At 47.8% G+C, this 12,182-nt stretch overlaps 1 protein-coding gene across 1 annotated transcript in view; it reads right to left on the reverse strand.

The window, feature by feature from the left end:
* Positions 1–12,182, reverse strand: part of PSMD9 (proteasome 26S subunit, non-ATPase 9) — a 106,744-nt gene that overhangs the window by 93,569 nt on the left and 993 nt on the right. Inside the window, exon 2 of the mRNA XM_063964476.1 lies at positions 3,315–3,417. Coding sequence (XP_063820546.1) covers positions 3,315–3,417 — 103 coding nt within the window. The remainder of the gene's footprint in view (positions 1–3,314; positions 3,418–12,182) is intronic.

Here is a 12,182-nt window from a genome sequence, read left to right on the forward strand (position 1 = left end):
CTATAACAGAATAGCATTTGAACCATGTAAAGTGAACAGCACTCAACAGTGGCATTAAGAACCATTATCACCGTCATTAACAAATGGAGAGACTTAAAGGTTTGAGTACTCTAGTTTTCTGGAAACCCCAAGAACTCATCATCGCTAGAGTCAGAATTTATGAAGCTCATTTGCTCACAATCACTGACATCACTTTCTTCGCTGTCTTCATTTAAGATACCATCTTCACTTCCATCTAAGGCATTGCTAATGCCACATTTTTTTAATGAATGTACAACGATCTCCTCCTTCACTGAGTCCCATGATGTTTTCACCCATTCACAAACTTGAGTGATGGTGGGCCTCTTCATTCGTCCAGTAGGTGTCAGATCATGATTACCAGCAGCCATCCATTTGCTCCACTCTTCTTTCATTAAGACCTTAAATGGCTTGTTGATGGAAACATCAAGAGGTTGCAACTAGCTGGTAAGACCTCCGGGAATTATAGCTAGATGAGTCTTCACTTCTTTGAAGCACTTTTTTGTTGGTTCGCTAATATGTGCTCTAAACTGGTCAAGCACTAATAAGGCAGGTTTTTTCAGAAGTCCTCCAGGACGTTTGGACCACACCTTTTCAACCCATATTCTCATTCCATTTTCATCCATCCATCCTTTGTCATGTACATGTACAACAACTCCTTGCGGAATCACTTCTTTTGGAAATGTTTTCCTCTTGAAAATCAACATGGGTGACAATTTGGTGCCATCGGCACAGCAGGACAACACAGCTGTGTAATGGGTCTTTTCATGCCCTGAAGTTTTCACAGTGATGGTTTTGGCACCCTTCAGATCTACAGTCCTATTAGATGGCACATCAAAGGTTAGCGGGACTTCATCCATATTCCCAATCTAGCCAATTTCAAAGCCATTTCTCTTCCTAGCATCAATAACAAATTTATGAAAGGACAGAATTTTAGATTCATATTCTTTTGGCATTTTTTGCGCAATTCTAGTTTTGGTCCGCATAGCAAGACCACATCGCCTCATAAATCTGTAGCACCATGATGGTGATCCTGTAAAATCCTGAGTGCTTTTCTCTATAGAAATGCGTTTCGCTTCAAATATGATCATTTTTGTCGAGACAGAGAAGCCATTATTCCGGTGACGTATGATCCATTCTTTCATGTCCACCTCCAACTGTGGCCACTTTGCAGCATGCCCACGGAAAGTGTGCTTACTTTTATCTGCTTTTTGCAGCTGATCCTCTCCTGTTTCCTCCACTCTCTAATAATTTTTTTCAGTTGGAGGAGGCCCAAAATGTCTTTCCATGCTCCTTAGCATATTTTACTACCTCTAGTTTAAAAGGAATTTTATATGCTAGCCTTTTGTGCTTTATCATCCTTGCACTGGTCCTGGATTGGGGGGAGGGGGGGAGGGGGGAGCGGGGGAGTCCCACGATGCCGGCTCTGCTGCTGGGCTCTGAGATGCGGGCGCTCTGCTGCCGCGCTCTCAGATGTCTCAGCATCCAGGACCCGCCGCTACCCGCCGGCGCTACCCGCACACTCCATCTGCACTGGCTCTCCCACCCAGCGCAGTGGGAGCGCTGTATGCCCCGTATGTATGCTCCACAATGTGTTATTCGCTCCTGCTGTGTGCTCCACATGTCTTATTCGCTCCATAAGACGCACATACTTTTCCCCCCACATTTTTCGTCTTATGTTCCGAAAAATACGGTAATTATCTTTATTAAATATCCCCCTAAGTTTCGCACCTGCAAGTAAATCATGGCTAATTTAATTGATTCCTTTAAATCTCTCAAACACACACAGGATTTTTGTCATTATTATTAAATAATCAAGTTCCTTGCATCTACCTTAGCGGACTGTTAAGGAAGAATCAATGCTGTTCTCATGTATAAGCTTAAGCATAGATACACTTCTTTATGGGATCCGGTCTGAAGATCGACACTGTCTAGGTCGACATGGTTTCTAGGTCGACAGGTCAAAAGGTCAACATGAGTGTTTTACTTTTTTTAAAAACCTTTTTCATACTTAACGATCCACGTGGACTACGATTGGAACGGTAATCTGTGCCGAGCGAAGCGGTAGTGGAGCGTGGCACCTTGCCCAAAGCATGATAAGCGAAGCGAGCCACGCGAGGGAACATGGTGCACTAATTCGGCTTCCCGGTCACTGTACGCAGAAAACGACACCAAAACCTCCCAAAAAACTCACGTCGACCTTTTGACCTGTCGACCTAGCACATGTCAACCTAGAAACCCTGTCGAAATAGTGACTGTCGACCTATAGTGGTCGACCTAGACACTGTCGATTTGATGATCCACATCCCTTGTTTATTATTGCGCTTAATACTTTGAAAATTACCTGTGACATGGCTCATCTAATTGATGTTAATACTTATTAATTATTAGTTAATACTTTATTAGTGGTCTGACCCAATCCCCCTTTTACTACCAACGTCTCTGGTTCTCAATGCCATTTTCTATGTCAAAAACGCAATAAAAATATAGAGGAAACAAAAAAGAAAAACAGAAAGTGGTATATTTTTAAAAGGAACATAACCTACAGTGTGTTCCAGTAGGTCACCTGGTGCAGTCTTCTAAAATTACCTGGCAAACTCCACTATCTCAGTGTGCATAAAATATATAGACAGCATTAGAGACATACAGCTGCTATTACAACAAGCAGCACACCTCCAAGAGTTAGGAAATTGTGCCTAATACAGCAACGTTTTCTGTGTATAAGCAAATAGCAAACTTAGAGGTTTTTGACAATATTTATTGGCCCATGTTATTTTTCCAAATAATATCCCCTTCACCTACCTCTAGACGAAAAAAGAGCATAGTAAGATTTTCACACCTAACAATTGACATGAAGAGCTATATTTATGTAGTGCTACTCGGCGGGTTGGAGGTGAAAATTTAAAATGACACTATCAGTCAGTGTAAAGCCTGGCATTCTTTCCACTGACTGCGAGTGCCGTTTTAAATTTTCACCTCCAACCCGCTGGCTTACAAAACCCAAAAACTTCATAAATAAAGACCAAATACTACAAATTAGGGGATTTTGGGAATGAGACAAAAGAAATGTTGTATAGTCAATGGTAAGTTTTGTGAAAAGGCTTGACTGAAACTAGATATTGCCATACAAAATAAATGTTATATTTGTAGAAGCATACTGTCCACATGGGGAAAAAAATAGTCTATAAGCACCTCTATCGTGAGAAGCCTAGATGCTTCTTCAATATTTGAGCAAATTAAATCAGCTGTTTTACACTTTAAAATTAGCTTAAACCAAAACAACAAAAAGCACTTACAAATTATGTTGTGCCGTGCAGTCCGCACTTGGTAGATGTCTACGTCTGCCCTTGGGTACCCCTCTATGTCAACCAGAGGTCCTTCCAAGCCAACATTTTTTTGCTGCAAGTATCAAAATAAGAATTTACTCACCGGTAATTCTATTTCTCGTAGTCCGTAGTGGATGCTGGGAACTCCGTAAGGACCATGGGGAATAGACGGGCTCCGCAGGAAACTGGGCACTCTTTAAAGAAAGATTAGGTACTATATCTGGTGTGCACTGGCTCCTCCCTCTATGCCCCTCCTCCAGACCTCAGTTAAGGAAACTGTGCCCGGAAGAGCTGACATTACTAGGAAAGGATTTGGAATCCAGGGTAAGACTCATACCAGCCACACCAATCACACTGTACAACTCGTGATAACCATACCCAGTTAACAGTATGAACAACAACTGAGCCTCAGTAACAGATGGCTTATAACAATAACCCTTTAGTTAAGCAATAACTATATACATGTATTGCAGAGAGTCCGCACTTGGGACGGGCGCCCAGCATCCACTACGGACTACGAGAAATAGAATTACCGGTGAGTAAATTCTTATTTTCTCTGACGTCCTAGTGGATGCTGGGAACTCCGTAAGGACCATGGGGATTATACCAAAGCTCCCAAACGGGCGGGAGAGTGCGGATGACTCTGCAGCACCGAATGAGCAAAGGCAAGGTCCTCCTCAGCCAGGGTATCAAACTTGTAGAACTTAGCAAATGTGTTTGAACCCGACCAAGTAGCAGCTCGGCAAAGCTGTAAAGCCGAGACCCCTCGGGCAGCCGCCCTAGAAGAGCCCACCTTCCTTGTGGAATGGGCTTTTACTGATTTAGGATGCGGCAATCCTGCCGCAGAATGAGCTTGCTGAATCGTGTTACAGATCCAGCGCGCAATAGTTTGCTTTAAAGCAGGAGCACCCAGCTTGTTGGGCGCATGCAGGATAAACAGCGAGTCAGTTTTCCTGACTCCAGCTGTCCTGGCTACATAGATTTTCAAAGCCCTGACTACATCTAGTAACTTGGAGTCCTCCAAGTCCCTAGTAGCCGCAAGCACCACAATAGGTTGGTTCAAATGAAACGCTGATACCACCTTAGGGAGAAATTGGGGACGAGTCCTCAATTCTGCCCTGTCCATATGGAAGATCAGATAAGGGCTTTTACACAACAAAGCCGCCAATTCTGACACACGCCTAGCCGAAGCTAAGGCCAATAGCATGACCACTTTCCACGTGAGATATTTTAGCTCCACGGTCTTAAGTGGCTCAAACCAGTGGGATTTCAGGAAATCCAACACAACGTTAAGATCCCAAGGTGCCACTGGAGGCACAAAAGGGGGCTGAATATGCAGCACTCCCTTAACACACGTCTGAACTTCAGGCAGTGAAGCCAGTTCTTTTTTAAAGAAAATAGATAGGGCCGAAATCTGGACCTTTATAGATCCTAATTTTATGCCCATAGTCACTCCTGACTGTAGGAAGTGCAGGAATCGACCCAGCTGGAATTCCTCTGTAGGGGTCTTCCTGGCCTCACACCAAGCAACATATTTTCGCCATATACGGTGATAATATTGTGCTGTCACGTCTTTCCTAGCCTTTATCAGCGTAGGAATCACTTCATCCGGAATGCCCTTTTCCGTTAGGATCCGGCGTTCAACCGCCATGCCGTCAAACGCAGCCGCGGTAAGTCTTGGAACAGACAGGGCCCCTGCTGTAACAGGTCCTGTCTGAGAGGCAGAGGCCATGGGTCCTCTGAGATCATTTCTTGTAGTTCTGGGTACCAAGTTCTTCTTGGCCAATCCGGAACGATGAGTATAGTTCTTACTCCTCTCTTTCTTACTATCCTCAGTACCTTGGGTATGAGAGAAAGAGGAGGGAACACATAAACCGACCGGTACACCCACGGTGTCACTAGTGCGTCCACAGCTATCGCCTGAGGGTCCCTTGACCTGGCGCAATATTTTTTTAGCTTTTTGTTGAGGCGGGACGCCATCATGTCCACCTGTGGCCGTTCCCAACGGTTTACAATCTGCGTGAAGACTTCTGGATGAAGTCCCCACTCTCCCGGGTGGAGGTCGTGCCTGCTGAGGAAGTCTGCTTCCCAGTTGTCCACTCCCGGAATGAACACTGCTGATAGTGCTAGCACGTGATTTTCTGCCCATCGGAGAATCCTTGTGGCTTCTGCCATCGCCATCCTGCTTCTTGTGCCGCCCTGGCGGTTTACATGGGCGACCGCCGTGATGTTGTCTGATTTAATCAGCACTGGTTGGTTTTGAAGCAGGGGCTCTGCTTGACTCAGGGCGTTGTAAATGGCCCTTAGTTCCAGTATATTTATGTGTAGTGAAGTCTCCTGACTTGACCACTGTCCTTGGAAGTTCCTTCCCCCTTGCATGGAACCTGCCGAAGGGAATTGCTTCGTAAGAAGCCACCATCTTTCCCAGGACTCGCGTGCAGTAATGCACCGACACCTGTTTTGGTTTCAGGAGGTTCCTGTCAGAGGTTCCTGTCATTGTCAGAGATGACAATTCCTGGGCCTTCTCCACCGGGAGAAACACCTTCTTCTGTTCTGTGTCCAGAATCATGCCCAGGAAGAGCAGACGCGTCGCAGGAATCAGCTGCGACTTTGGGATATTCAGAATCCAGCCGTGCTGTTGCAACACTTCCCGAGAAAGTGCTACGCTGACTAACAACTGCTCTCTGGACCTCGCCTTTATAAGGAGATCGTCCAAGTACGGGATAATTATAACTCCCTTCTTCCGAAGGAGTATCATCATTTCGGCCATTACCTTGGTAAATACCCTCGGTGCCGTGGACAGACCAAACGGCAACGTCTGGAATTGGTAATGACAGTCCTGTACCACAAACCTGAGTGAGGTGGGTAAATGGGGACATGCAGATAAGCGTCCTTGATGTCCAGCGACACCATAAAATCCCCCTCTTCCAGGCTTGCAATAACCGCCCTGAGCGATTCCATTTTGAACTTGAACTTCCTTACATAAGTGTTCAAGGATTTTAAATTTAGAATGGGTCTCACCGAACCGTCTGGTTTCGGTACCACAAACATTGTGGAATAGTAACCCCGTCCCTGTTGAAGGAGGGGAACCTTGATTATCACCTGCTGAAGGTACAGCTTGTGAATAGCCGCCAGCACTACCTCCCTTTCCCTGGGAGCCGCTGGCAAGGCTGATTTGAGGTAACGGCGAGGGGGAGTCGCCTCGAACTCCAGCATGTATCCCTGAGATACCACTTGTAGAACCCAGAGATCCACCTGTGAGCGAACCCACTGGTCGCTGAAGTTCCGGAGACGCGCCCCCACCGCACCTGGCTCCACCTGTGGAGCCCCAGCGTCATGCGGTGGACTTAGTGGAAGCAGGGGAGGATTTTTGTTCCTGGGAACTGGCTGTCTGGTGCAGCTTTTTTCCTCTACCCCTGCCTCTGGGCAGAAAGGATGCGCCTCTGACCCACTTGCCTTTCTGAGGCCGAAAGGACTGTACCTGATAATACGGTGCTTTCTTAGGCTGTGAGGGAACCTGAGGTAAAAAAGTCGACTTCCCAGCTGTTGCTGTGGATACGAGGTCCGAGAGACCATCCCCAAACAATTACTCACCCTTATAAGGCAAAACCTCCATGTGCCTTTCAGAATCAGCATCACCTGTCCACTGCCGAGTCCATAATACTCTCCTGGCAGAAATGGACATTGCATTAACTCTAGATGCCAGCCGGCAAATGTCCCTCTGTGCATCCCTCATATACAAGACGACGTCCTTTATATGCTCTATGGTTAGCAAAATAGCATCCTTGTCGAGGGTATCAATGTTGTCTGACAGGGTATCAGACCATGCTGCTGCAGCACTACACATCCATGCTGAAGCAATAGCAGGTCTCAGTATAGTACCTGAGTGTGTATATACAGACTTCAGGATAGCCTCCTGCTTTCTATCTGCAGGCTCCTTTAGGGCGGCCGTATCCTGAGACGGCAGTGCCACCCTTTTAGATAATCGTGTGAGCGCCTTGTCCACCCTAGGGGATGTCTCCCAGCGTAACCTATCCGTTGGCGGGAAAGGGTATGCCATCAATAACCTCTTAGAAATCACTAGTTTCTTATCAGGGGAACACCACGCTTCTTCATACAATTCATTTAATTCATCAGATGGGGGAAAAGTCACTGGCTGCTTTTTCTCCCCAAACATAATACCCTTTTTAGTGGTAACCGGGTTAATGTCAGAAATGTGCAACACATTTTTCATTGCCGTAATCATGCATCGGATGGCCCTTGTGGACTGTACATTTGTCTCATCCTCGTCTACACTGGAGTCAGACTCCGTGTCGACATCTGTGTCTGCCATCTGAGCTAGCGGGCGTTTTTGAGCCCCTGATGGCCTCTGAGACGCCTGGGCAGGCGCGGGCTGAGATGCCGGCTGTCCCAAGGCTGTTACGTCATCAAACCTTTTATGTAAAGAGTTGACACTGTCAGTTAATACCTTCCACATATCCATCCACTCCGGTGTCGGCCCCGTAGGGGGCGACATCACACTTATCAGCTCCTGCTCCGCGTAGCCCTCCTCATCAAACATGTCGACACAGCCGTACCGACACACCGCACACACACAGGGAATGCTCTGACTGAGGACAGGACCCCACAAAGTCCTTTGGGGAGACAGAGAGAGAGTATGCCAGCACACACCACAGCGCTATATAACACAGGGATTTTCACTATACTGAGTGATTTTCCCCAATAGCTGCTTATTAACACAAATTGCGCCTAAATTTATGTGCCCCCCCTCTCTTTTTTACCCTTGTCGTACTGGATACTGCAGGGGAGAGCCTGGGGAGCGTCCTTCCAGCGGAGCTGTGAAGAGAAAATGGCGCTGGCTGTGCCGAGGAAGATAGCCCCGCCCCCTCAGCGGCGGGCTTCTCCCGCTTTTTATAATGTTAATGGCGGGGGTTTTTGCACATATACAGTGTTATACACTGTATTATGTGCTATTTGTGCCATAAAGGTAAACTAATTGCTGCCCAGGGCGCCCCCCCCCCCCCCCCAGCGCCCTGCACCCAACAGTGACAGGAGTGTGTGGTGTGCTATGGGAGCAATGGCGCACAGCTGCAGTGCTGTGCGCTACCTTAATGAAGACAGGAGTCTTCAGGAGCCGTTTTTCATCTTTATCTTCCGTCTTCTGGCTCTGCAAGGGGGACGGCGGCGCGGCTCCGGGAATGGACGATCGAGGTCGGGCCCTGTGTTTGATCCCTCTGGAGCTAATGGTGTCCAGTAGCCTTAGAAGCACAAGCTAGCTGCAAGCAGGTAGGTTTGCTTCTCTCCCCTCAGTCCCTCGTAGCAGTGAGTCTGTTGCCAGCAGATCTCACTGAAAATAAAAAACCTAACAAATACTTTCTTTTCTAGTGAACTCAGGAGAGCCCACTAGGTGCATCCAGCTCTGGCCGGGCACAGATTCTAACTGAGGTCTGGAGGAGGGGCATAGAGGGAGGAGCCAGTGCACACCAGATATAGTACCTAATCTTTCTTTTAAGAGTGCCCAGTCTCCTGCGGAGCCCGTCTATTCCCCATGGTCCTTACGGAGTTCCCAGCATCCACTAGGACGTCAGAAAAATACAGTTAATGACATTTCATATATAGCTTGCTTTCAATTATTCTCAATTTTTCAAAATGAAAACCTAAGGAAAATGTAAGATGTACTTAAAATGCTGTATATATTTTCTCTGCAATGTTCAAGAGAACCACCCAACCATTCTACTGTATACCTCCTAGCAGGCCCAGTGCTACCCGCTCAACAAAGGGATGCAAACCAGGTAGGCGCCAGGCTGGAGAGGCGCTCTCCTTGCTCTGCATCCATGTGCTGTGCCTGGGCCCCCTGCTGCTGCCAGCCGCTGCGCCCATCACACCGTTTGACAGGCAGCCGCGCTGGCAGCTTGAAGCTTCCACCTAACCCCTGCAGTGTCCGTGTCCTGGATGAAAAAGGGGGCAGAGCTACACTGCACCGATGGGCGGGGCTACATGAGACAGGGCTGCAGAGGAGGACTGCTACAGATCCGGCCAGCAAGATGGCATATTGAGAGAGAGAGAGAGAGAGAGAGTGTGAGTGTGTCTACAGTATGTGTGTGTGTATCTATGGGGGTCATTCCGAGTTGATCGCAAGGTAGCAGTTTTTTGCAGCCGTGCGATCAGATAGTCGCAGCCTATGGGGGAGTGTATTTTAGCATAGCAAGTGTGCGATCGCTTGTGCAGGGGAGCTGTGCAAAAAGTTTTTGTGCAGCTTCTGAGTAGCTCTGAACTTACTCAGCCATTGCGATCACTTCAGCCTGTCAGGTCCCGGGAATTGACATCAGACACCCACCCTGCTAACACCTAGACACTCCCTGAAAACGATCAGTTGCCACCCAGAAACGCCTTCTTCCTGTCAATATCCATGTGATCATCTGTGCGAATGGATTCTTCGTTAAATCCATCGCACAGCAACGATCCGCTTTGTACCCGTACGACGTACCTGCGGGGCATACGCAGGCGCAGAAGTGACCAGATCACTGTGCTGCGAAAAACAACAGCGTGCGATCAGGTCAGAATGACCGCCCAAGTGTATGTATGTGTGTATAGTGTGTGTATGTGTGTGTGGGGGGGGGGGGGGAGTATAATTTGTATAATTGGCACTTCTGTGGGCATTATATGTAATCGGTGCTACTACAGGGGCTATTATGTGCATAAGCGGCACTACTACAGGGGCTATTATGTGTATAAGTGGCGCTACTACAGGGGCTATTATGTGCATAAGCGGCACTACTACAGGGGCTATTATGTGTATAAGTGGCGCTACTACAGGGGCTATTATGTGTATAAGCGGCGCTACTACAGGGGCTATTATGTGTATAAGCGGCGCTACTACAGGGGCTATTATGTGTATAAGCGGCGCTACTACAGGGGCTATTATGTGTATAAGCGGCGCTACTACAGGGGCTATTATGTGTATAAGCGGCGCTACTACAGGGGCTATTACGTGTATAAGCGGCGCCACTACTGGGGACATTATGTGTATAAACAGCACTAGTATGAGCGGGGTAATGTGGCGTAATTTGAAATGGGGGTACTATTGTGTGGCCACCCCTCTTTCGTGTGAGACCACACCCCTTTTTGCCACACGCTGTCTCTTTGTAAAATATGGAGGGCGCAAATTTATAGTTTGCAGGGGGGCGCCGAAAACCCTAGCACCGGCCCTGCCTCCTAGTGTTCTGACTAGGATGTGGGCAGGGCGCAGAGGTGCGGCGGTACTGTGGCTGTGACCGGCCAAAGGCCGTCCGCGTCACCCATGGGGGCTTGCCAATCTGTTTGCATCACTAATAGGGGAGTGAATGTAAATGCTGGGCTTCTCCCAAGCTCACCCCTTAATGTGAAGAGATGCCATGCGCATGGCATCTATTGACGTGGCGGCAGCATGGCAATGGACAGGCTGTTTTAGCAGGGCACAGCTAGAAGGGCAGGACACCCTGCTAAAACAGCCTAGCGTGAACACTAACTCCTGCCATGGTGTCTGTAGTGACATGTGGTTGTACTACTGTCACATCATACTCAAAAAACAATGCAAAAGACAGTGCACAGTTACTGAAGACTGCTATGTCCTATATAAAGGTGGACAACACAAACATAATGGTGGTCATTCCGAGTTGTTCGCTCTGTAATTTTCTTCGCATCGCAGCGATTTTCCGCTAACTGCGCATGCGCAATGTTCGCACTGCAACTGCGCCAAGTAAATTTGTTATGAAGATTGGTATTTTACTCACGGCATTACGAGGTTTTTTCTTCGTACTGGAGATCGGAGTGTGATTGACAGGAAGTGGGTGTTTCTGGGCGGAAACTGGCCGTTTTATGGGAGTGTGTGAAAAAACGCTACCGTTTCTGGAAAAAACGCGGGAGTGGCTGCAGAAACGGAGGAGTGTCTGGGCGAACGCTGGGTGTGTTTGGGACGTCAAACCAGGAACGACAAGCACTGAACTGATCGCACTGGAAGAGTAAGTCTCGAGCTACTCAGAAACTGCACAGAGAAGTCTTTTCGCAATATTGCGAATCTTTCGTTCGCAATTTTGATAAGCTAAGATTCACTCCCAGTAGGCGGCGGCTTAGCGTGTGCAATGCTGCTAAAAGCAGCTTGCGAGCGAACAACTCGGAATGAGGGCCAATGTGTGTCCTAGGTGCTGGACAGACAGTATTTGCAGCAGTGACTATTTTAGATGTAAAATTTGCAGAACTATAAGCAAAGGCTACATTTATAAAAGCACAACTCATACTCCTTTCAGACATGCTCTAAATTCCCGGGATTTTGCACATGAACGCGCATCAACCCGGGAATTTGGAATGTCTGAAAGGCACCGACCCCAGGAACATGATCCGGGTCGCCAACCCTGCAATTGACCAGGGTTTTTCCCAGGACTCAAGTCCCGGGAAGACAACCCGGCTTAGGTCTAAAAGGTGCGACCTGGGAATTTGCTCCCAGGTCGCACCTGATTGGCGGGGCTGCCTGGAGGAGGCCGGAGTGAAGAGGGGGCGTGCAACCGTGATTAGTTGAAGCTGCTGGCACAGCCAAAAAACAGGCCTGTTGGAGTGAGTGAGAGAGTGTGTGTGAGCGAGTGTGTGTGTATATATATGAATTTGGCATGTGTGTGTATATATTACATGTATGTGTGTTTGAGTGTGACATGTGTATGTGTAAGACGTGTGTAAATGTACGAGTGTGACGTCTGTGTTTGTATATAAGACATGTGACATGAGAGTAGCCTGGTCTGACCTGGCTGCCAGGGCAGACCAGGCTTATGTCTGAAAGGGGTCGACCCGGGAATTTCCCAGGTCTAC

Source organism: Pseudophryne corroboree, chromosome 1 (genome assembly GCF_028390025.1).
Source record: "Pseudophryne corroboree isolate aPseCor3 chromosome 1, aPseCor3.hap2, whole genome shotgun sequence".
NCBI lineage: Eukaryota > Metazoa > Chordata > Amphibia > Anura > Myobatrachidae > Pseudophryne > Pseudophryne corroboree.